The sequence below is a fragment of the Ornithorhynchus anatinus genome, chromosome 1, assembly GCF_004115215.2.
Source record: "Ornithorhynchus anatinus isolate Pmale09 chromosome 1, mOrnAna1.pri.v4, whole genome shotgun sequence".
NCBI lineage: Eukaryota > Metazoa > Chordata > Mammalia > Monotremata > Ornithorhynchidae > Ornithorhynchus > Ornithorhynchus anatinus.
Genome location: NC_041728.1, coordinates 165,085,123 through 165,109,141, shown reverse-complemented (window position 1 = coordinate 165,109,141; position 24,019 = coordinate 165,085,123). Strand labels below are relative to the sequence as shown.

The window sequence follows — 24,019 nt, the reverse complement described above, 5'->3', positions numbered from 1 at the left end:
CAGTTACCTCATCTGCAAAATGGGGATGAAGACTGCGAGCCTCACGTGGGACAACCTGATGACCCTGCATCTACCCCAGCACTTAGAACAGTGCTCTGCACATAGTAAGCGCTTAACAAATACCAACATTATTATTCCGCTTTGATTACTGTATCAGCCTCCTTGCTGACCTCCCTGCCTCCTCTCTCTCCCCACTCCAGTCCACACTTCTCTCAGCTTCCCAGATCGTTTTCCTACCAGAGCATTCGGGACATATCACCCCGCTCCTCGAGAACCTCCAGTGGTTGTCCATGTACCTCCACATCAAACAGAAATTCCTCACCACGGGCTTTACAGTTCTCAGTCACCTTGCCCCCTCCTACCTCACCTTGCTACTCTCCTACTACAATCCAGTCCACACATTTCGCTCCTCTAATGCTAACCTTTTCACTGTACCAGGATCTTGTCTATCTTGCCTTTGACTTGGTGCCCCCATCCTGCTTCTGGCCTGGAATGCCCTCCGTCCTCAGATCCAACAGACAATTACTCTCTCCCTCCTTCGAAGCCTTTTTGAAGGCCCATCTCCTCCAAGAAACCTTACCTAAGCCCTCCTTTCCTCTTCTCCCACTCCCTTTGAGTTTCCTGACTTGCTCCCTTTATACATTTCGTCCTCTTCCCCACCCCACAGCACCAGTGAACATATCTGTAATTTATTTATATTAATATCCTTCTCCCCCTCCAGACTGTCACTGTGGACAGGGAATGTGTGTGTTGATTGTTATATTGTACTCTCCCAAGCGCTTAGGACAGTGCTCTATCCACAGTAAGAGACACAGCATGGCGTAGCGGATAGAGCGAAGGCCCGGGCGTCGCGAGATCCTGGGTTCCAATCCCAGCTCTGCCACTTGTCTGGTGTGTGACCTTGGGCAAGTCCCTTTAGTTCTCTGAGCCTCAGTTACCGCATCTGTAAAATGGGGATTGAGCCTCACTTGTGACAGGGACTGTATCCAGCCCAAGTTGAATGAGAGGCACAGAGAAGCTAAGTGCCTTGCCTAAGGTCATGCATCCAACAAGTGGTTGAACTGGGATTAGAACCCAGGTCTCTGACTCCCAGGCCCATTCTCCATCCACTAGGCAACAAGGCCCATCTCCTCCAAGAGGCCTTACCTGCCGGCTTTCTTCGATGGCTTCCCGGTGAAAGGAAACAGAAGGGGGGATGCAGGGGGAGAGACGGAGAGATAACTTTAAATATTCGGAAAGCCAAGATATCGACAATGACTTTTCAAGGGGTGAGACGTGATGATGATGGCATTTGTTAAGCGCTTACTACGTGCCAAACACTATTCTAAGCGCTGAGCGAGATAGAAGACAATCAGGTTGTCCCACGTGGGGCTCACAGTCTTAATCCCCATTTTACAGAAGAGGGAACTGAGGCACAGAGAAGTGAAGTGACTTGCCCAAGGTCACACAGCAGACAAGTGGCGGAGTCAGGATTAGAACCCATGACCTTCTGACTCCCAGACCCGTGCTCTATCTGCTATGCCATGCTGCTTCTAACTAACATAACTAACAGGAGGAGTAAACGGAAAAAATTGGAGCAATTAGAAAGAAACTCTTGTCAGAAAAGATTATTGGCATAACCCAGGTGAAAGAAAAGCTGGAAGATCTGGACGAATTCAAAACCAGCTAGCATTTCCAAGTTTCAGGAAAAAGTCTTCCGTTTTCTGAATTTCTAGTATCACAGTCAGCATCAATAAGTATGGCTCAGTGGAAAGAGCCTGGGCTTCGGAGTCAGAGGTCATGGGTTCTACTCGCGGCTCTGCCACTTGTCAGCTGTGTGACTGTGGGCAAGTCACTTCACTTCTCTGTGCCTCAGTTACCTCATCTGTAAAATGGGGATTAAGACTGTGAGCCTCACGTGGGACAACCTGATTACCCTGTATCTCCCCCAGCACTTAGAACAGTGCTCTGCACATAGTAAGCGCTTAACAAATACCAACATTATTATTATTAAGTACTTACAGGATGTAGACCACTGTTTCAGGAAATCGGGGTACACAACAAAGACCAGATCCAGTCCCAGCTCCTAAGAAGCACATAATTTAACTAGCTGAAATTCCTGGTCTTTGGTTTATATAATCAATTGTAAACAAGTTTACAGTCTAGAACTACGCACTTCTCATGCTCTCTTATATTTCCTTTCCCTCTCCATTTTTCCTCAGTGGTCTTTCTCCCTAGTTTTTCTCCCATGGCTAGGTTTTCTTGAGTATCTTGTACTTATGTGCATGGGATACACCTTCACATCAAACAGAAACCTTTTAAGCCTCTCTCGGGGGCATTTGGACTTAGGCAGCAGAAGGCAGGTCATAGGTGAAACTGTAAGCTTGTTGTGGGTAGGCGATGTGACAGTTCATTGTTATATTGTACTCTTCAAAGTGCTTAGTACAGAGCTCTGCACACAGTAAGTGCTCAAGAAATACAACTGGCTGACTGACTGGCTTATGTTAGGGCCCAGGGATCCTAAACTATTCCGGTGTCTCCCAAAGCTTCAGTGGTTACCCATCCACCTCTGCATCAAATAGAGACTTCTTACAATTAGCTTTAAAGCATTCAGTCACCTTGCCCCCTCCTACGTCACTTCCCTACCCTCCTACCAACCAGCCTGCACACTTACCTCCTCTAACGCCAACCTATTCCCCTTCCCTTGATCTCGTCCGTCTCGCCGCCGACCTCTCGCCCACATCCTGCCTCTGGCCTGGAACGCCCTCCCGCTTCGTATCCAACAGACTATCACTCTCCCCACCTACAAAGCCTTATAATAATAATAATGACGGTATTTGTTAAGCACTTACTATGTGCCACACCCTGTTCCTCGTGCTGGGGTAGATGCAAAGTTATCAGGTTGTCCCAGCTGGGGCTCTCAGTCTTAATCCCCATTTTACAGATGAGATAGGCACAGAAGAGTTAAGCGGCTTGACCAAAGTCACCCAGCTGACAAGTGCCGGAGCAGGGATTAGAACCCACCACCTCTGACTCCCCAGCCCGGGCCCTTTCCATTAAGTCACGCTGTTTCTCCTAATCAAACTCATCTCTCCTCCAAGAGGCCTTCCTATGGGGAACCCACAACAAGCTGCCTTACCAGTGACTGTCTGTGGTCCCGCGAACAACATCAAGGAAGAGACTCTGCGAAGGCACTGATGGGCTCTACCTGGGACAGGTGATTGCTGGCCTGTTAGGGGGGAGCTTGGAGGGAGGTGGGACTTTCTCTCCCTATTCTACCCAGTAACGGGTCTGGACCGAGCAGTGACTGCTGCCTAGAGCCACAGCTGCCGTGCCTAAGGCAAATAAAAGGGCATCCAGAGGCACGGAGAAGTATGTGGAGAAGTACGTTGAAAGCAGCAGAAGGCAGCAGCAAGAAGAAGCATCTGTAGAATGGGCTCCTCTGATCACAGACTGGTACTGGACCCTTGGTGGAGTGAGTGAATGTATGTATGTTTCACTCCTCTGCTTGGTAAAACTAAGTAATAAACTTTACCCGTTAACCGTGGTGATCAGCGGATTGGTTTGAACTCTTCTATGTGTCACTGAGGAAGGTCCTGGTTGGAGAAGCAGCGTGGCTCAGTGGAAAGAGCACGGGCTTTGGAGTCAGGGCTCATGAGTTCGAATCCCAGCTCTGCCACTTGTCAGCTGTGTGACTGTGGGCAAGTCACTTAACTTCTCTGTGCCTCAGTTCCCTCATCTGTAAAATGGGGATTAAGACTGTGAGCCCCACGTGGGACAACCTGATTCCCCTATGTCTACCCCAGCGCTTAGAACAGTGCTCGGCACATAGTAAGCGCTTAACAAATACCAACATTATTATTATTATTATTACAACAATCCCCACTCAGCTGCTTCTCAGCTATGTGACTTTGGGCAAGTCACTTCCCTTCTCTGGGCCTCAGTTCCCTCATCTGTAAAATGGGGATTAAGACTGTGAGCCCCACGTGGGACCTGATCACCTTGTAACTTCTCCAGCTCTTAGAACAGTGTTTTGCACATTTAAGTGCTTAACAAATGCCATGATTATTATTATTACAAGCCAGGTGAGGGTGACTTGTGACACTTCCCTGATTAAGACCTCATTTCCCCTACTCCCTCTCCCTTCTGTGTCACCCTTGGATTTACACCCTTTATTCATCCCTTCCTCAGCCCCACACCAGTTAAGTCCAGATCCATAATTTATTTTAATGTCTGTCTTCCGACTCGACTGAGTTCCTTGTGGACAGGGAACAAATCCATCAACTGTTATATTGTACTTTCCAAGTGCTCAGCAGTGTTCTGCACATAGTAAGCTCTCGATAAATATGATTGACTGATTGGGCTGATCAAGCTACCTGAGACCATTCCTAAACCAAACAGAAAAAAACCATTGGGGGTAACAGGAAGTAGGTCTCATTCCACCTCTAATGGCTGTTAAACACTAATCTCTGCCATCTCCCCTCAATTTCCCTCAGAACTATATCACCCACGCATCTGTGGCTTTAATAATGGCACTTCTTAAGTGCTGTGTGCCAAGCACTCTTCTAAGCACTGGAGTAGATACAAGATAATCAGGTTGTCCCACACGAGGCTCACAATCTTAATCCCCATTTTACAGATGAGGTAACTGAGGCACAAGAAGTCACACAGCTGACAAGTGGCGGAGCCGGGAATAGAACCCATGACCTCTGACTCCCAAGCCCGGGCTCTTCTCACTAAGTGACACTGCTTCTCACTACGTTTCCTATTCTTTCCTATTTTAATGGTATGTGTTAAGCACTTACTATGTGCCAGACACCGTACTAAGCGCTGGGGTAGATTTGAGCTAATTGAGTTGGACACAGTCCATGTCCCAAATGGGGCTCTCAGTCATTGTCCCCATTTGACAGATGAGGTAACTGAGAAGGCACGTGACTTGCCCAAGGTAACAAAACAGACAAGTGGTGGAGCCAGGATCAGAACCCAGGTCCTTCTGATGTCCAGGCCCAGGCTGTATCTACTAGGCCATGCTGCTTCTCATCCTGAAGCTTCCACTCCCTCCACCTTCAGAGAACCAGCGTGGCTTAGTGGAAAGAGCCTGGGCTTGGGAATCAGAGGCCATGAGTTCGAATCCCAGCTCTGCCACTTGGCAGCTGTGTGACTGTGGGCAAGTCACTTCACTTCTCTGTGCCTCAGTTACCTCATCTGTCAAATGGGGATTAACTGTGAGCCTCATGTGGGACAACCTGATTCCCCTGTATCTCCCCCAGTGCTTAGAACAGTGCTCTGCACATAGTAAGCGCTTAACAAATACCAACATTATTATTATTATTCAAAGTCTTATTCAGGTCACATCTCCTCCAAGAGGCCTCCCCTGATTAAGCCCTCTTTTCCCCGGCTGGCTCTCCCTTCTCCCTATGCACTTGGATCTGTGACCTTTGAACATTTGATAATCGCCAAACCCCACAGCACTTACATTTGCATCTTTGTTATATATTATAAATTACTTATTTATTCACACTAACGTCTTTCTCCCCCTCCAGTCTGTATGCTCATTATGGACAAGGAACATGCCTGCTAATTCTGTTGTACTGCTCTCTCCCAAGTGCTTAATACAGTGCTCTGCACATAGTAAGTGCTCAATAAATGATTGCTTGATTTCAGGGAGTCCTGGGTTTGCACTCATCTCCAGTGAAGGGAACAAGGATCCCCCTGTGCCTCCAGTCCAGAAGATAGAGGAGGCCCAAGGTCTGGGCATGTTGGCCTTCTGCCTGGTGTCCCCACCTTCTAAAAATAATAATAATAATAACGGTATCTATTAAGCATTTACTATGTGCAAGGCACTGTACTAAGTGCTGGGGTGGATACAAGCAAATCAGGTTGGACACAATCCCTGTTCCACATGGGGCTCACAGTCTCAATCCCCACTTTACAGATGAGGTAACTGAGGCACAGAAGTGAAGCACCCTGCCATAGGACCCACAGCAGACAAGTGGCGGAGCGGGGATTAGAACCCATGACCTTCTGACTCCCAGGCCTGTGCTCTATCTTCTCAGGAACATCTGGACACCTCTAAGCCCAGATATCCACGTGGAGGCCTTGGAGGATGGCCCGATCAATCAGTGGTAATTATCCAGCACTTACCATGTGCAGAGCACTGTACTAAGCACTTGGGAGTGTACAGTACTGATGGCAGAAGGCGTATTGCCAAGTTTGATGGAGTTCACTCATTTAATGGTATTTACTGAGTGCTTACTGCATGCAAAGCACTGTACTAAGCGCTTGGGAGAGGACGATATAACAGTAAACAGAGAATGAACCTACGGGTGGAAGACTCACTGACTCCAGGTGCCAGGAGGAAGAGGTCCAAAATGAAGAAATAATAATAATAATGTTGGTATTTGTTAAGCGCTTACTAGGTGCCGAGCACTGTTCTAAGCGCTGGGGTAGATATAAGGGAATCAGGTTGTCCCTCGTGGGGCTCACATTCTTCATCCCCATTTTACAGATGAAGGAACTGAGGCACCGAGAAGTTAAGTGACTTGCCCACGGTCACACAGCTGACAAGGGGCAGAGCCAGGATACAAACCCATGACCTCTGACTCCCAAGGCCGGGCTCTTGTCACTGAGCCATGCTGCTTCTCTAAAAAATTAAGTGCTTACTATGTGCAGAGCACTGTTCTAAGCGCTGGAGTAGATACAGGGTTATCAGGTTGTCCCATGTGAGGCTCACAGTTAATCCCCATTTTACAGATGAGGGAACTGAGGCCCAGAGAAGTGCAGTGACTTGCCCACAGTCACACAGCTGACAAGTGGCAGAGCCAGGATTCGAACCCATGACCTCTGATTCCTAAACCCGAGCTCTTTCCACTGAGCCATGCTGAAATGAGCCCTTGCACTGGGAACACCTTATTTTGTGTTCCCCACTGATCCACGGAGAACAGAGGCGTCAGTATCTTCGGCTCAACGGTCACGAAATCAAACTCTGGGGGCCTGGGTTTTCCCACAAATCCTCTTCCAAAAAAATTCCCCCAACGACCAAAAGCTCTTGTAGGTAGAGTCGGACATGATCCGAAATGGTTGGAGGCCAGGGTAGGCTTCCGATGGGGCCCAGCTTCCTTTCCCGGGTAGCGTTAAGTCGCAAATACACCGACTGGTCCCTCCGGCTCCAGATTCTGACTCCCAGCTGTGACATCAAAAGATGTTGACAGTAGTAGTTGGCCGGAAGTCCTCATTTCCATCCCCTTGGTTTGGGATATATACTTTTGTTTATAGTATTTGTTAAGCGCTTACCGTGTGCAAGGCACAATGCTATGGTAGAGACAAGATAATCAGGTTGGAGGCAGTCCCTGCCCCACATAGGACTCAGTCTTATTCCTAATGCTCGCTGTACCTCGATCTCATCTGTCTCGCCACGACTTCTCGCCCACATCCTACCTCCGGCCCGGAACGCCCTCCCTCCTCATATCAGATAATTGCTCTCCCCCACTTGAAAAACCTTATTGACGGCACATCTCCTCCAAGAAGCCTTCCTTGATTAAACCCTCTTCTACTCCCTTTTGCACCCCTCTCACTTGCTCCTTCGTTCACCCTCCCATCCCCACAGCACATCTCTATATATCTGTAATTTATTTATTAATGTCTGTCTCCCTCTCTAGACTGTGAGCTCGTTGTGGGCAGGAATGTGTCTGTTACATTGTACTCTCCCAAGCGTTTAGTACAGTGCTTTCCTCGCTCTAGTCTCACTGCCGTTTCCTGGCCCAAGTCCTTCCTCGAATCCTCCAGACAATCATTCTTCCCCTCCTAGAAAGCCCTACTGAAGGCCCACCTCCTCCAAGAGGCCTTCCCTGACTAAGCCCCATTTTTCCTCATCTCCCACTCCCTTCTACGCCACCCTCACTCCCTTTGCTCTTTCTCCCTCTCCCCTCCCCATGGCACTTATGCATATATCTGTAATTTTATTTATCTTTGTTGATACCTGTTTATTGTATTGATGCCTGTCTCTTCCCCTCTAGACTGTGAGCCCCTTGTGGGCAGGGATTGTCTCTATTGTACTTTCTCAAGTGCTTAGTAAAACGCTCTGCACACAGTAAGCATTCACTAAATACGATTGAATGAATAATACCTATTTTACAGATGAGGTAGTAGGCACAGAGAAGTCAAGTGTCTTGCCCAGGGTCACACAGCTGACCAGTGGTAGCGTTGGGATTAGAACCCAGCTCCTCTGACTCCGGGCCCATGCTTTTTTCACTAGGCTATGCTGCTTCTCAATATCTATCCACACCTTTCGCTCCAAAAAGCCACCGTGGACCTCTGCTCCATTTATTTATTTTACACTTGGCAAGAGCGTAACCATCTCTCGCAAGAAAACAAACGTAGCTGTGAATTAGGGTCCTCTTCTATTGTCACACCAACTTCTTTTAAAAACAAATGTCACTGTTAAAACACAAGGGGAGAGGTCACAGATGAATATGTGATTCTTAAAAAATGAAAGAGATGGTAGAGTTAGAGAAGAGTTAGAGAGTTAGAGTAGAGAGAAGCAGCGTGGCGTAGTGGAAAGAGCTCGGGCTTGGGTGTCAGAGGTCATGGGTTCGAATCTCTCCTCGCCACTTGTCAGCTCTATGACTGTGGGCAAGTCACTTAACTTCTCGGTGCCTCAGTTCCCTCATCTGTAAAATGGGGATTAACTGTGAGCCTCACGTGGGACGTGATTACCCTGTGTCTACCCCAGCGCTTAGAACAGCGCTCTGCACATAGTAAGCGCTTAACAAATACCAACATTATTATTAGTTGAAATGCAGAGTGGCTTTAGTGGAAAGAACACCGGACTGGAAATCAAGAAGCCTAGATTCTTCTCCAGTCTCCGCCACTTGCCTGCTGTGTGACCTCAGGCAAGTCACAACATTTATCTGGGCCTAATATTAATAATAATGGTACTTGATAAGCACTTACTATGCGCCAAGCACCATTCTAAGCACTGGGATAGATATAAGGTAATCAGGTTGTCCCACGTGGGGCTCAGTCATAATCCCCACTTTACTGATGAGGTAACAGAGAAGTAAAGTAGCTTGCCCAAGGTCACACAGCAAACAAGTGGCGGAGGCAGGATTAGAACACCCACGTCCTCTGACTTCCAAGCCCATGCTGTTTCTACTAAGCCCCGCTACTTGCAGGTAGTTTCCAAAGTTTCCTCATCTGTAAAATGGGGACTCAATACCCAGTCGCCCTCTCCCTTAGATCGAGAGTCCTATATGGGTCAGGTGCTACGTCCGACCTGATTGTAAATCCATCCAGCGCTATCAATAATAATAATGTTGGTATTTGTTAAGCGCTTACTATATGCAGAGCACTGTTCTAAGCGCTGGGGTATACAGGGTAATCAGGTTGTCCCCCGTGAGGCTCACAGTCTTCATCCTCATTTTACAGATGAGGTAACTGAGGCACAGAGAAGTGAAGTCACTCGCCCACAGTCACACAGCTGCCAAGTGGCAGAGCCGGGATTCAAACCCATGTCCTCTGACTCCCAAGCCCGGGCTCTTTCCACTGAGCCACACCGCTTTGTATTTATTGAGCACTTACTGTGTTCAGAGCCCTGTACTAAGCACTTGGGAGAGTACAATATATCAGAGTTGGTAGATACATTCCCTGCTGTCAGTGAGCTTACAGTCTAGAGGGGGACACAGACATTAATATAAATTATGGATTATGCACGTGACTGCTGAGGGGCTGAGGGTGGAGTAAATAAAGGGCGCAAATCCAAACGCAAAGAAGAAACAAAAGGGAGTAGCAGAAGAGGAAATGAGGGCTCAGTTGAGGGTGGCCGGTTGGAAGGGAGGTGATTTTAACGAGATTTTAAAGACGGGGAGAGTGATCAACTGTCAACTGTGAAGAGAGAGGGAGTTTCAGGGCAGACACAGGACGTGGGCGAGAGGTCGACAGCAAGATAAATGAGATCAAGGTACAGTGAGGAGGTTGGCATTAGAAGAGCGAAGTGTGCGGGCTGGGTTGTGTTGGAAATGAGGAAGCTGAGGTAGGAGGGGGCGAGTGCTTTAAAGCCATTAGTAAGGAGTTGGTCCGATGCAGAAGCAGATGGGCAACCACCGGAGGTTCTTGAGGAGTTTTCAGTCAAGTTCTCGGCCCATACAAAGACCACCATCGTTATTATTGTTATTAATATGGTATAAGCCCACTCTTACATCATAATAATGGCATTTGTTAAGTGCTTACTATGTATCAAGCACTGTTAATAATGATAATAATAATAATTGTGGTATCTGTTAAGCGCTTACTATGTGCAAAGCACTGTTCTAAGCGCTGGGGGATACAAGGTGATCAGGTTGTCCCACGTGGGGCTCACAGTTTTAACCCCCATTTTACAGATGAGGGAACTGAGGCACAGAGAAGTTAAGTGACTTGCCCAAGGTCACACAGCTGACTAGCGGCGGAGCCGGAATTAGAACCTGTGACCTCTGATTCCCAAGCCCGCGCTCTTTCCACTGAGCCACGCTGCTTCTCACTGCTGCTGCTGTTCTAAACGCTGGGGTAGATACAAGCTAATCAGCTTGGACCCACACAGCCCCTGTCCCACATGGGGCTCACAGTCTCCATCCCATTTTACAGGTGAGGTAACTGAGAAGTGAAGTGACTTGCTCAAGGTCACAGAGCAGACAAATGGCGGAGCCGGGTTTAGAACCCAGGACCTTCTGGCTCCCGGGCCAGGGCTCTATCCAGTAGACCCCGCTGCTCCTAATATCCCTACATAATAATAATAATGATAATATTGGTATTTGTAAAGCGCTTACTATGTGCAGAGCACTGTTCTAAGCGCTGGGGGAGGTACAGGGTAATCAGGTTGTCCCACATGGGGCTGACAGTCTTAATCCCCATTTTACAGATGAGGGAACTGAGGGACAGAGAAGTGAAGTGACTTGCCCACAGTCACTCAGCTAAGTGGTGGCGCTGGATTCGAAGCCATGACCTCTGACTCCCAAACCCGGGCTCTTTCCACGGAACCACGCTGCTTCTCATCCTACATCCAAGTGCTACCCCAGAACCCACTCCAGGGAAGGCTTTTCATAGACTTCAGGGCAGCGTGAAGTTGGACAGGGGGACCCCCGCACCCCCATGAACAAGAGGCATTTACTGAGTGGCAAGACCAGCTACAAGTTACGATACTGGGGGAAACGCCCCCGTTGCCAGGCTCTTGGCAGAGGAGAAAAGCCCACCAGCCGCCGACGGCACTGTGAGCGGATACAGCACTGACCTGGGAGTCAGAAGGTCACGGGGTTCTAATCCCAGCTCCTCCACTTGTCTGCTGGGTGACCTTGGGCAAGTCATTTCACTTCTCTGTGCCTCAGTTACCTCATCCGTCATTTCACTTCTCTGTGCCTCAGTTACCTCATCCGGAAGATGAGGATCGAGACTGTGAACCGACGTGGGACAAGGACTGGGTCCAACCTGATTTGCCTGTGTCCACCCCAGCGCTTAGTACAGTGCCGGACACACAATAAGGGCTTGACAAATAGCACAATTATTATTATCGGCTGCCGACCTCAGAAGGGGAGCTTGAAAGGTAATCGCGGCAGAATCGCTGGGCCTCAAACCAGCTCCGTTTCTAGGCCCATGGAGTGCTCGCTCTCAGCTGGGAACGCTCTACTCTTGTACCAGACAGCACGCCCAGCCCGGGCTCCCACCGAGACGGGAGAACAACAGACGCTTTTCGAAAGGTCACCACATGGTCTTATTTTCTGCCCATTAACACCCAGAGCTACACAACGAATGGCAGCCGGCCACTGCCGGGCCCCTTCCCCCGGGGCTAGCAGCGTGCATGTTCCAAGTCGCCCTGACCTACTCTCTTTGCTCATCCCTCCTCCCGGCCCCACGGCGCTTATATCCATATCTGTCATTTATTTCTATCAAAGTCTACCCCTCTAAATTATAAGATCGTTGTGGGCAGGGAATGTGTCTTATTGTTACATCGTACTCTCCCTCCCACCCCCACCCCCGTACTTCTGTACGCATCTGTTTATATTAATGCCTGTCTCCCCCTCTAGACTGTAAGCTCCTTGCGAACAGGGAATGTCTCTATTGCCGTATCGTACTTCCAAGCGCTTAGTACAGTGCTCTGCAGACAGTAAGTGCTCAATAAATATGATTGAATGAACGTGCCTCTTGTAGTGTCCTCGGAGCCTCACAGTACTTAGGTACACATCTGTCATTTATCTATTAATAATAATAATAATAATAAAGATGGTATTTGTTAAGAGCTTACTATGTGCCAAGCACTGTTCTAAGCGCTGGGGTAGATATAAGGTAATCAGGTTGTCCCACAGGAGACTCACAATCTTAATCCCCATTTTACAGACGAGGTAACAGACACAGAGAAGTGAAGTGACTTGCCCAAAGTCACACAGCTGACAAGTGGCGGAGCCGGCGTTAGAACCCATGACCTCTGACTCCCAAGCCTGGGCTCTTTCCGCTAAACCACACTGCTTCTCATATATTAACGTCTGTCTCCCCCTCTAGACTGTAAGATCTCTGTGGGTAGGGAATACCTGGTATACTGTTATATTGTACTCCCCAATGCCTTCAGTACTGTGCTCCGCACACAAGAGATCAATAAATAAAATCGACCGACTACCAGGTACCGTTCCTTTCCAGACCAGTGGAGGCCCTTCGCCTGGAAAAGTGGCTCGCCGTACTGCCCGGGGGGTTTCACGAGAGAACAGGGCTCCCCAGATGCTCCCAATCTCACAAAAACACAAGAAACAACCCTGCTTTTCCCTCTGTTGTATTGTACTCTCGCTGCTCCGCACTTGATAAATACCATTGATTGATTATCAAATGGGCTGTGAGGAATAGGGGACTGAGCTCCCCTTTTCCCTCTGATCCCTCTACCCCTCCCTTCACCTCCCCGCAGCTAAGCCCTCTTTTCCCCCCTTTCCCTCTGCTCCTCCCCCTCTCCCGTCCCCTCCCCTCAGCACTCGTCCGCTCGACTGTATATATTTTCATTACCCTATTTATTTTGTTAATGAGATGTACATCGCCTTGATTCTATTTATCTGCTATTGTTTTAATGAGATGTTCATCCCCTTGATTCTACTTATTGCCATTGTTCTTGTCTTAGACTGTAAGCCCGTCAATGGGCAGGGACTGTCTCTGTTACCGATTTGTACATTCCAAGCGCTTAGTACAGTGCTCTGCACATAGTAAGCGCTCAATAAATACTACTGAATGAATAAATGCCTGAGTTATTCCTCTCACAGCATCTTCGATGCACAACCAAGCACAGCGTAGGAGTCTAGCACCTCACTGTGTCCTGGACCGTTAATTTGTCTCCTCCTCCACAAAACACCGAGACTCATCGTTGCTACCGGATGCTTGCAAAGCGCTGAGGAATCTAAGGCCGACAAGGTCTGAGAACAAATGATAAAGCCTACAGCCGTATGCGCTCTTGCGTTTTCTTTCTATTCCTCGCAAAACGTTGTCTTTTTTAATGGAATGTAAGCACTTAGTAAAGGAGACAATCAGGCGCTGGAATTGATACGGGATAATCGGGTTGGACACATTCCCTGTCCCACATAGGGCTCACCAGTCTTAATCCCCATTTTGCAGATGAGGTAACTGAGGTCCAGAAAAGTGAAGTGACCTGCCCAAGATCACACAGCAGACAAGTGGCAGAGACGGGATTAGAACCCAAGTCCTCTGACGCCCAGGCCCATGTTTTTTCCACTAGGCCTCGCTGCTTTGCTTTTATATGACTAAAACCCTGGTTTGCACCTTCTCTCCCCTTTCCTCCTCATTGGTGGAATAAAAGACGTACGCCGGCACAGCCCGCAACAAAAAAGGGAATTACTTTAAGACACAAATCATCCTATCCAAAAATTTATCATTTAAAAAGGAACTTTTTTAATCTTTTACCAACAGCTATTTAGTAACAGTAATAATAATGGCATTTATTAAGCTCTTACTCTGGGCTACGTGCTGGAGCAGACACAAGGTTATGACACGGGACCCAGTCCCCGTCCCCCACGCGGGGCTCCGGATTCACCTTTTCCCCATTTTACAAATGAAGAAACAGAAAGGTTAAATGACTTGTTCGAAGTCACAGAGCAGGCCAGAGAGCCGAGCTGGAACCCGAACCTGGGTCTTGCGATTCCCAGTCCCGGGCTTTTCCTTTTGGGCCACTCTGCCTGCCCTCACCCGGACATACAAGTGAACTCTTCATCTGGGTAAATTATACAAAGTGGGACACGATAGAGGCATACAACCTCTCCCAGGTTTTAGTTCTATTTTCTCACTCCCCTCTCTCTACATTGCACCTTCAGCGGGCAAGAGCGGAGGTGAACTTGAACCTCCATTCCAGAAAAGAGATTCAGAGAACAGGGACCGGGGTTGGGTTCGCAATTTAATAATGAAGGTGTTTGTTAAGCGCTTACTATGTGCCAGGCACTGTATTAAGCGCTGGGGTAGATACAAGCCAATCGGGTTGGACACAGTCCCTGTCCCACGTGGGGCTCACAGTCTCGATCCCCATTTTACAGATGAGGGAGGCTCAGAGAAGCTGACTCGCCCAAGGTCACACAGCAGGTAAGTGTCGGAGCCAGGATTAGAACCCATGACCTTCTGACCCCCAGGCCCGTGCTCTATCCATATGCTGCTTCTCAATTTTAGATTTGGTTTGCTTCTTTTCAGTGGGGAGTCACAATCGGTCTGGCTCAGTGGAAAGAGCACGGGCTTAGGAATCAGAGGTCATGGGTTCTAATCCCCCCTCCTCCACCTGTCAGCTGTGTGACTTTGGGCAAGTCACTTTATTTCTCGGTGCCTCAGTTCCCTCATCTGTAAAATGGGGATCAAGACTGTGAGCCTCACGTGGGACAACCTGATTACCCTGGATCTACCCCAGCGCTTAGAACAGTGCTCGGCACATAGTAAGCGCTTACCAAATACCAGCATCATCAATCAGTCCTCTCACCACTCCTCACATACTGCACCAGGAGAGGAGACTGCTTTAAAGCAAGCTGGTCGTTTATTTACGAACAATCTGTTATTGCTTCAAAAGAGCCACATGTTCCAAGAGGGGGGCAACAAAAGCCAAGTATTCCACTACAGAAATACAGATTTTTTAGGATCGCAGAGTTTCTAAACAGCAGATTTACAAAAGCAAAGTAAAAAGTAATGGCAAAAACATGTCCTCCGAGTGGACGACGCTCATTCCTTAGCTTTGGAAGCTAAGATCTCATTGAGGGAGAGGGGGAGGGAAAGACGATCCCAACCCCAGGAAAGCTTTTTTCTGTCATCCCGTCAGCAGGAATTAAGACAGCTCAGAATTAGGATAGGGCAGACTACGAGCAGAGAGTACGACGGACAAAAAACCAAAGGGCAAAGGGAGGAAAGAAATCAGAGGAACCGGAAAACAATTGGATGTCGGGGCTGGATTTTGGGGTTTTTTTTTTCACTGAAGGGAAGCTGGCAAGAACTAAATCACGGGGGCGTGAAAATTCAACCTGACAGAGTGGCTGAATTCTCCCGGCTGACACTCGGTCTTGATCAGAAGGAGCAAGACATAAAGGAAAACGCTGCTGCCGGGTGGGAGGAGGTGACGAGGGCGGTGGGAGAGGGAGCCATCAAAGGCAACACTTCCAAATCAACCTTAAGACGTCTGAAAGAATCCCCCGCGGTAGTTCCGGTCCGTTCCCCCCGTGATGTCCAAAGCGGCCAAATGTTTTCTTAAACCTCGTGGGTTTCTACATCCCCGGCCCGGCCTCTCCTTTCCAACATCTCCCAAACAGCGGTTCCGGGGCTTCGCCTGTGACTGCCTTCGCCGTTCCTTTTCAAGCGATCCTAGCCAGCCACTTCTCCAGATCCTTGATGTCGGCACTGCCGTCCTCCCCGGTGCCGCCCCTGGCACTGCACTCCAGGAAGTCCACCTTCATCGGCAGCTGGGAGAAGTCGAATTCTTTGCCCTTCTTCCCCAGCTGAGGGGCGACGACGGTGCCTGAGCTGTCCATCGTGCTGGGGGCGGCGGAGCGGGTCACCCGTAAGGTGTTCCTGCAAGACAAAACGAAGGCGGCGACTACTTGTTTTCGTTCGGTCGTATTTATTGAGCGCTTACTGGGTGCGGGGCACTGGATTTAGTGGTAGTGATCTGGGGGGATGGGAGGAAACAGCTGTTTTTCAACAGTACAGAGGGGATTCATGGGGAAGGGCCTGCTATAACAATAAGAAGAAATAATAATAATGAGGTATTTGGAAGGATCATGGGCCTGGGTGTCAGAAGGACCTGGGTACTAATCCTGGCTCCACTACATGTCTGCTGTGTGACGCTGGGCATGCCACTTCACTTCTCTGGGCTTCGGTTGCCTTATCTGCAAAAAGGGGATTAAGAGGATGAGCCCCATGCGGGACAGGGGCTGTGTCCAACCTGATTAACTTGTATCTACCCCAGCGTTTAGAACAGTGCTTGGCAGACAGTAAACGCTTCACATGTACCATTATTATATAGTGCCGGCACTATACTAAGCGCTGGGGTAGATACAAGACAATTTTTTAATGGCATGTAAGCACTTAGTAAAGGAGACTGAATTAGGTGCTGGAATTGATACAGGATAATCGGGTTGGACACATTCCCTATCCCACATAGGGCTGCCATCTATTTTACAAATGAGGTAACCGAGGCACAGAGAGGTGAAGTGGCTTGCCCAAGGTCACAAATGAGACAAGTGACAGAGCTGGGATTAGAACCCAGGTCCTTCTGACTCCCAGGTCCAGGCTCTATCCACTAGGCCAGGCTGCTGCTTTTCAAATCGGGTCAAGGCACATGCCCTCTAATCGACATTGGGATAAGATGCCCCATTCTGTTCACTTTTGTTGAGTTTTACCGGCTTCTTGATTCTGCCTTAAGTTGCTCTGGGGAATCTCCTACGGGTTACGCTTCTTTCACCACCTTGGCCCTACGGCCTCAACCGAAGAAACGGATTTAAAGATCAGAGTTGTCGTCCAAGCAGAACAAGTGGGTTCCCTTTTAGGGCACTCATGGACCAGGGCCTCAGATCGTGGGCAGGGAAGTTGTCTGTTTATTGTTGGACTGTCCTTTCCCAATCGCTTAGTACAGTGTAGTACTGGGGCTCTCCCAAACATTTAATAATAATGTTGGTATTTGTTAAGCGCTTACTATGTGCAGAGCACTGTTCTAAGCACTGGGGTAGACACAGGGTCATCAGGGTGTCCCACCTGAAGCTCACAGTTAATCCCCATTATACAGATGCGGTAACTGAGGCCCAGAGAAGTGAAGTGACGCCCACAGTCACACAGCTGACAAGCGGCAGAGCCGGGAGTCGAACCCATGACCTCTGACTCCCAAGTCCGGATTCTTTCCACTGAGCCACGCTGCTTCTCTGATACAGTGCTTACTGTACTTATTGCACTTATGTGTATTATTATTACACATTATTACAGTATCATGACCCTGTATTATGATACAGTGTTTACTACACTTAATGATGATAATAATGTTGGTATTTGTTAAGCACTTACTATGTGCCGAGCACTGTTCTAAGCGCTGGGGTAGACACAGGGGAATCAGGTTGTCCCACGTGGGGCTCACAGTCTTAATCCCCATTTTACAGATGAGGGAACTGAGGCACCGAGAAGTGAAGTGACTTGCCCAAAGTCACACAGCTGACAAGTGGCCGAGCTGGGATTTGAACCCATGACCTCTGACTCCAAAGCCCGTGCTCTTTCCACTGAGCCACGCTGCTTCTTGCTCTGCACACAGTAAGTGCTCAGTAAATACGACTGCCTGAATGAGAGTACCAGGCATCCCAACAGCACTTTTCCTGCTCTCTCAGAAAGGAACTTTCCAAAGATGAGATCTTTCTATTCAATCCACTGGATGTTTGTAGGACGCCTAGCCGTCACCCTGGATTGCTGAGTGTTGGGGTGTGGATCATACCTTAGGATCTGGATGGACTGCCTAAGTCATTTAGAACCTAGGGCTTGGTACGTACTAAGCGCTTAAACAATATCACAATTAACACTGAGAAGTGTTTGGTGGACGGAGCACGGGCCTGGAGTCAGAGGATCATGAGTTCTAATCCCAGCTCCCCACTCGTCTGCTGTGTGACCTTAATAACAATAATAATAATGGTATTTGTTAGGCGCTTACCATGTGCCAAGCACTGTTCTAAGCACTGGGGGAGATACAAGGTAATCAGGTTGTCCCACGTGGGGCTTGCAGTCTTAATCCCCATCTGACAGATGAGGTCACTGAGGCCCAGAGAAGTGAAGAGACTCGCCCCAAGTCACACAGCTGGTAAGTGGCAGGGCCAGGATTAGAACCCACAACCTCCGACTCCCAAGCCCGTGCTCTTTTCCGCTAAGCCACGCTGCTTTTTTAGTGACCTTGGGCAAGTCGCTTCATTTGACCTCATCAGAGCCCCACGGGAGACAGGGGCTTTATTCAACCCAATTTGCTTGTATCTACCTCAGCACTTAGTACAGTGCCTGATACATAGTAAGCACTTAAATACAATTATGATTGCTACCACAAAGGATTTTCCCACAAGTCCCCTGCACACATGCATATCCCCTCCTACTGTAAACTATTCCCAGATGATTTCCAAGGGGTAATGTTATTGAGCCCAATAATTGTTATCTTCGAACTTTTCCCTTCCCATCTAACCCAATCAGTGACACTGTCGAGGCAGAAAACCCTCCCCGCTCGCCCTACCGCCAATATCAAGCATATGGGAAGCAGCGTGGCTCAGTGGAAAGAGCCTGGGCTTCGGAGGCAGAGGTCATGGATTCGACTCCAGGATCTGCCACTTGTCAGCTGTGTGACTGTGGGCGAGTCACTTCATTTCTCTGTGCCTCAGTTCCCTCATCTATAAAATGGAGATTAAGACTGCGAGCCTCACGTGGGACAACCTGATGACCCTGTATCTCCCCCAGCGCTTAGAACAGGGCTCTGCACATAGTAAGCGCTTAACAAATACAAATACCAACATTATTATCAAGAGTAGCCACTCAAAGCCAAGGAAAGATGAAGAGGGTTCACCGAGGAGCTTTTCAAAATGGATTTCCAGGCTCGCCACGTTTTACAAATGGACTCCCTCTACTCCTGGGATCCAGTGCTCTCCAAGTGCTCACCTTCTAGCTCATTCATTCGTTCAATCGGATTTACTGAGCGCTTACTGTGTGCAGAGCACTGTATTAAGCGCTTGGGAGAGCCAATACTACAACAAACGGACACCGTCCCTGCTCGGAACGAGCTCAAAGTCTGGAGGGGGAGACAGTTCGACCTGGCTCTTGGGAAATCCTCCCCTCCAGCACCTTGTTCACATCGCTACCCCGCCCATGAACTTTCTATCCTTCTACGGTTCTTCCCATCTTCAAAGCACCCCCAAAAAAATCCCACTTCCTCCAGGAAACTTTCCTAGCCGAACCAACCCGGCACCGCGAACCTCGGCACCTGTGTTCAAATGTATGGTTACTTACGTATTTGATCGTTTCTAACCTCAGCACACGTGCTCAAATATCCGGGTATTTATGTATTCGATCATCTCTCGGCTCTTTCATCCGGACACTTCTGTTCTATTTCCTCTATTCACCTCATTCTTCCTCCCGCTCTCACTATTTAATAATTATGGTATTTGTTAAGCACTTACTATGTGCAGAGCACTGTTCTACGCGCTGGCGTAGATACAGAGTAATCAGATAGTCCCACGTGGTGCTCACATTTTTTTTAATCCCCATTTTTACAGATGAAGTAACTGAGGCCCAGAGAAGTTCTGTGACTTGCCCAGGCCACACAGCTCACAAGTGGCAGAGGCGGGATTAGAACCCCCGATCTCTGACTCCTAAGCCCGTGCTCTTTCCGCTAAGCCACACTGCTTCTCTATCACTGTGGTATTTAAGCACTATGAGCCAAGCACTGTGCTAAGCGCTGATGTGGATACAAGCATGTCAGGTTGGACACAGTCCCTGTCCTATGTGGGGCCCACAGTCTCAATCCCCATTTTACTTCTGTTTAAGCACCTCCCCATTAGACTGCAAGCTCCTGAGAAGCAGTGTCGCCTTGTGGAAAGACGACAGGCCTGGAAGTCAGAGTACCTGGGTTCTAATCCTGGCTCTGCCACTTGCCTGTTGTGTGACCTTGGGAAAAATCACTGAACTTAACTTTGCCTCAATTTCTCCCTCCTACTTAGATCAGGATCCCCTAGTCAGACAGGGACTGGGACTGACTTGTTGCTGGCATTTGTTAAATGCCTACTATATGACAGGCACTGTTCTAAGCGCCGGGGAACATACAAGGTAACTAGGTTGGACACAGTCCCTGTCATTCATTCATTCATTCATGCATTCAATAGTATTTATTGAGTGCTTACTATGTGCACAGCACTGGACTAAGCGCTTGGAATGGACAAATCGGTAACAGATAGTCCCTGCCCACTGATGGGCTTACAGTCTAATCGGGGGAGACGGACGGACAAGAACAATGGCAATAAATAGAATCAAGGGGATGAGCATCTCATTAAAACAATAGCAAATAAATAGAATCTAGGTGATGTACATCTCATTAACAAAATAAATAGGATAATGAACATACATACAGTCGAACGGACAAGTACAGTGCTGAGGGGATGGGAAGGGAGAGGGGGAGGAGCAGAGGGAAATGGGGGGGAAAGAGGGTTTAGCTGCGGAGAGGTGAAGGGGGGCGGGAGAGGGAGCAGAGGGAAAAGGGGAGCTCAGTCTGGGAAGGCCTCTCGGAGGAGGTGAGCTCTAAGTAGGGTTTTGAAGAGGGGAAGAGAATCAGTTTGGCGGAGGTGAGGAGGGAGGGCGTTCCGGGACCGCGGGAGGACGTGGTCCGGGGGTCGACGGGGGGATAGGCGAGAACGGGGGACGGTGAGGAGGTGGGCGGCGGAGGAGCGGAGCGTGCAGGGTGGGCGGTGGAAAGAGATAAGGGCGGAGAGGCAGGAGGGGGCAAGGTGATGGACCGCCTTGAAGCGCCTCTCAATCTTAATCCCCAATTTAGAGATGAGGCACAGAGAAGTCACGGAGTCACGAGTCACGGAGCAGACAAGTGGTGAAGCCGGGATTAGAACCCAGGTCTTTCTGCCTCCCAGCCCCGTGCTCTGTCCACTAGGCCTTGCTGCTTCTCCTAGCCCAGCACCTTTTCTAGTGCAATAGTAAGCTCTTAGCAAATACCATTACCATAATTATTATTACTAGTATGACTACTGGGGGAATGATAAAGAACCCGGGCCTGGCTTTTATAGTACTCGCCAAGTGCCTGGTACTTTGCTTGGCATTCAGCAACCACTTTAATAAATATACGACTAATTGACTGAGGAGAAATCTGCCAGGCCGCAAATGCCCTCTGGGCACGGTTGGTACCGAGGATTCCAGAACTGGTGAGTGGGGTGCCAGACTTGAACGTCACAGCCTACAGCGATGGATATTTTAAAAGTTCAGCGAGCACAGTAAAAAAATTGTGGACGTGCAGTTATCTTATTCAAGATATTTCCGTGTGTGTGTGTGTGTGTGTGTGTGTATATATCTTTGGCAGTTAACATTGGCATTCTGAAGGAAAAGTCAGCATTTTCCAGGCTATTAGTTCTAATCTAAGCCAAGTCACACTATCACCACCTAATGGCTAGAATTAGGGTTTTATTCTGCAGGACTCTAAATTTTCTCAAGTAAAACTAAGTTCATTCATTCAATCTTATCTACTGAGCACTTACCGTGTGCACAGCACTGTACTAAGCACTTGGGAGAGTACAGTATAACAGACAGACCCATTCCCTGCCCGCAGTGAGCTTACAGTCTGGAGGGGGAGACAGACATTAATATATATATATAAATAAATTACAGATCCTGTAGACTGTAAGGCCGTTATGGGCAGGGGTTGTCTCTACTGCTGTACTGTACCTTCCAAGCGCTTAGTACAGTGCTCTGCACACAGAAGTGCCCAATAAATATGGCTGAATGAATATGTGCATAAGAGCCGTGGGGCTGGGATGCAGGGGATGAACGAAGGGAGCGAGCCATTTTAAAGAGCTCAAGCTACAGGTACAAAAAGATGGAAACTGTTCCTTTCCTCTCACGTACCGTGCCTTCAGCACACTGGAGGACTAATAATAATAATAATGTTGGCATTTGTTAAGCGCTTACTATGTGCAGAGCACTGTTCTAAGCATTAGGTAGATACAGGGTAATCAGGTTGTCCCATGGGAGGCTCACAGTCTTCATCCCCATTTTACAGATGAAATCACTCAGGCTCAGAGAAGTTAAGTGTCCTGCCCACAGTCACCCAGCTGACAAGTGGCAGAGCCGGGATTCGAACCCATGACCTCTGACTCCCAAGCCCGGGCTCTTGCCACTGAGCCACGCTGCTTCCCGATTACTGTTATGGTATTTCTTAAATGTTTACCGTGTATCGAGCACTGTACCAACTGCTGGGGTAGAAGCAGCTGAGAAGCAGTGTGGCTTAGTGGAAAGAGCCTGGGCTTGGGAGTCAGAGGTCTTGGGTTCAAATCCAGCGTGGCTCAGTGGAAAGAGCCCGGGCTTTGGAGTCAGAGGTCATGGGTTCGAATCCCGGCTCTGCCACTTGTCAGCTGTGTGACTGTGGGCGAGTCACTTAACTTCTCTGCGGCTCAGTTCCCTCATCTGTAAAATGGGGATGAAGACTGTGAGCCCTACGTGGGACAACCTGATTCCCCTGTGTCTCCCCCAGCGCTTAGAACAGTGCTCTGCACATAGTAAGCGCTTAACAAATACCAACATCCCTGCTCCACAACTTGTCAGCTGTGTGACTCTGGGCACGTCACTGCACTTCACTGTGCCTCAGTTACCTCATCTGGAAAATGGGGCTTAAGACTGTGAGCCTCACATGGGACAACCTGATAATCTTTTATCTCCCCCAGTGCTTGGCATATAGTAAGCCCTTACCAAATACCATCATTATTATTACTATTATTATTACAAGCTAATCAGGTCAGACACAGTCCGTGTCCTGCACGGGGCTCAGGTATCAAATCCCCATTTTACAGAACGAAGAGATTTCAAGAGTTAATAAATTTACTAAAGTAATTCTGCACGGACCCCCAAAGAAGCAGCTAGCACGAGCACCATTCATTCATTCGATCGTATTGAGTGCTTACTGTGGGCACAGCACTGTACTGAGTGTTTGGGAAACACTCCCTACAGTGCTTAACACAAGAGAAATGGGAAATTCAGGGCATTTCATTGGGTCAGAAAATGCTAAATGCATAATTATTGTGGTATTTATTAAGCGCTTCTCTGGCGCTGGGGTAGATGCAAGACAATCGGGTTGAAGGCAATCCCTGTCCCAAATGGGGCTCACAATGTAAGTAGGAGGGAATAGGATTTAATCCCCATTTTATATTAATAGTAGTAATTATGGTATCTGTTAAGCAGTTACTATGTGCCAGGCACTGTACTAAGCGCTGGGGTGGATACAAACAAATCAGATTCGACACAGTCCCTATCCCACATGGGGCTCACAGTCTCAATCCCCATTTTACAGATGAGGTAACTGAGGCACCGAGAAGTGAAGTGACTTGTCCAAAGTCACACAGCTGACAAGTGGCCGAGCTGGGATTCGAACCCATGACCCCTGACTCCAAAGCCCGTGTTCTTTCCACTGAGCCACGCTACTTGCCCAAGGTCACAAAGCAGTCAAGTTGTGGAGCTGGGATTAGATTTATATAATATAAAAGGGAGATTAAATCCTACTTCCCCCTACTCCCTACACACATACACACATATATACACATGTAATAATGATAATAATGTTGGTATTTATTAAGCGCTTACTAGGTGCAGGGCACTGTTCTAAACGCTGGGGTAGATACAGGGTAATCAGGTTGTCCCATGAGGGGCTCACAGTCTTCATCCCCATTTTACAGATGAGGTAACTGAGGCACAGAGAAGTTAAGTGACTTGCCCAAGGTCACACAGCTGACAAGCGGCAGAGTCGGGATAGGAACCCATGACCTCTGACTCCCAAGCTCGGTCT

At 48.5% G+C, this 24,019-nt stretch overlaps 1 protein-coding gene across 1 annotated transcript in view; it reads right to left on the bottom strand.

Moving 5' to 3' along the window:
- Positions 1–15,812: 15,812 nt before the first annotated feature.
- Positions 15,813–24,019, bottom strand: part of SRPRB (SRP receptor subunit beta) — a 37,175-nt gene continuing 28,968 nt past the window's right edge. Inside the window, exon 7 of the mRNA XM_029062951.1 lies at positions 15,813–16,029. Coding sequence (XP_028918784.1) covers positions 15,813–16,029 — 217 coding nt within the window. The remainder of the gene's footprint in view (positions 16,030–24,019) is intronic.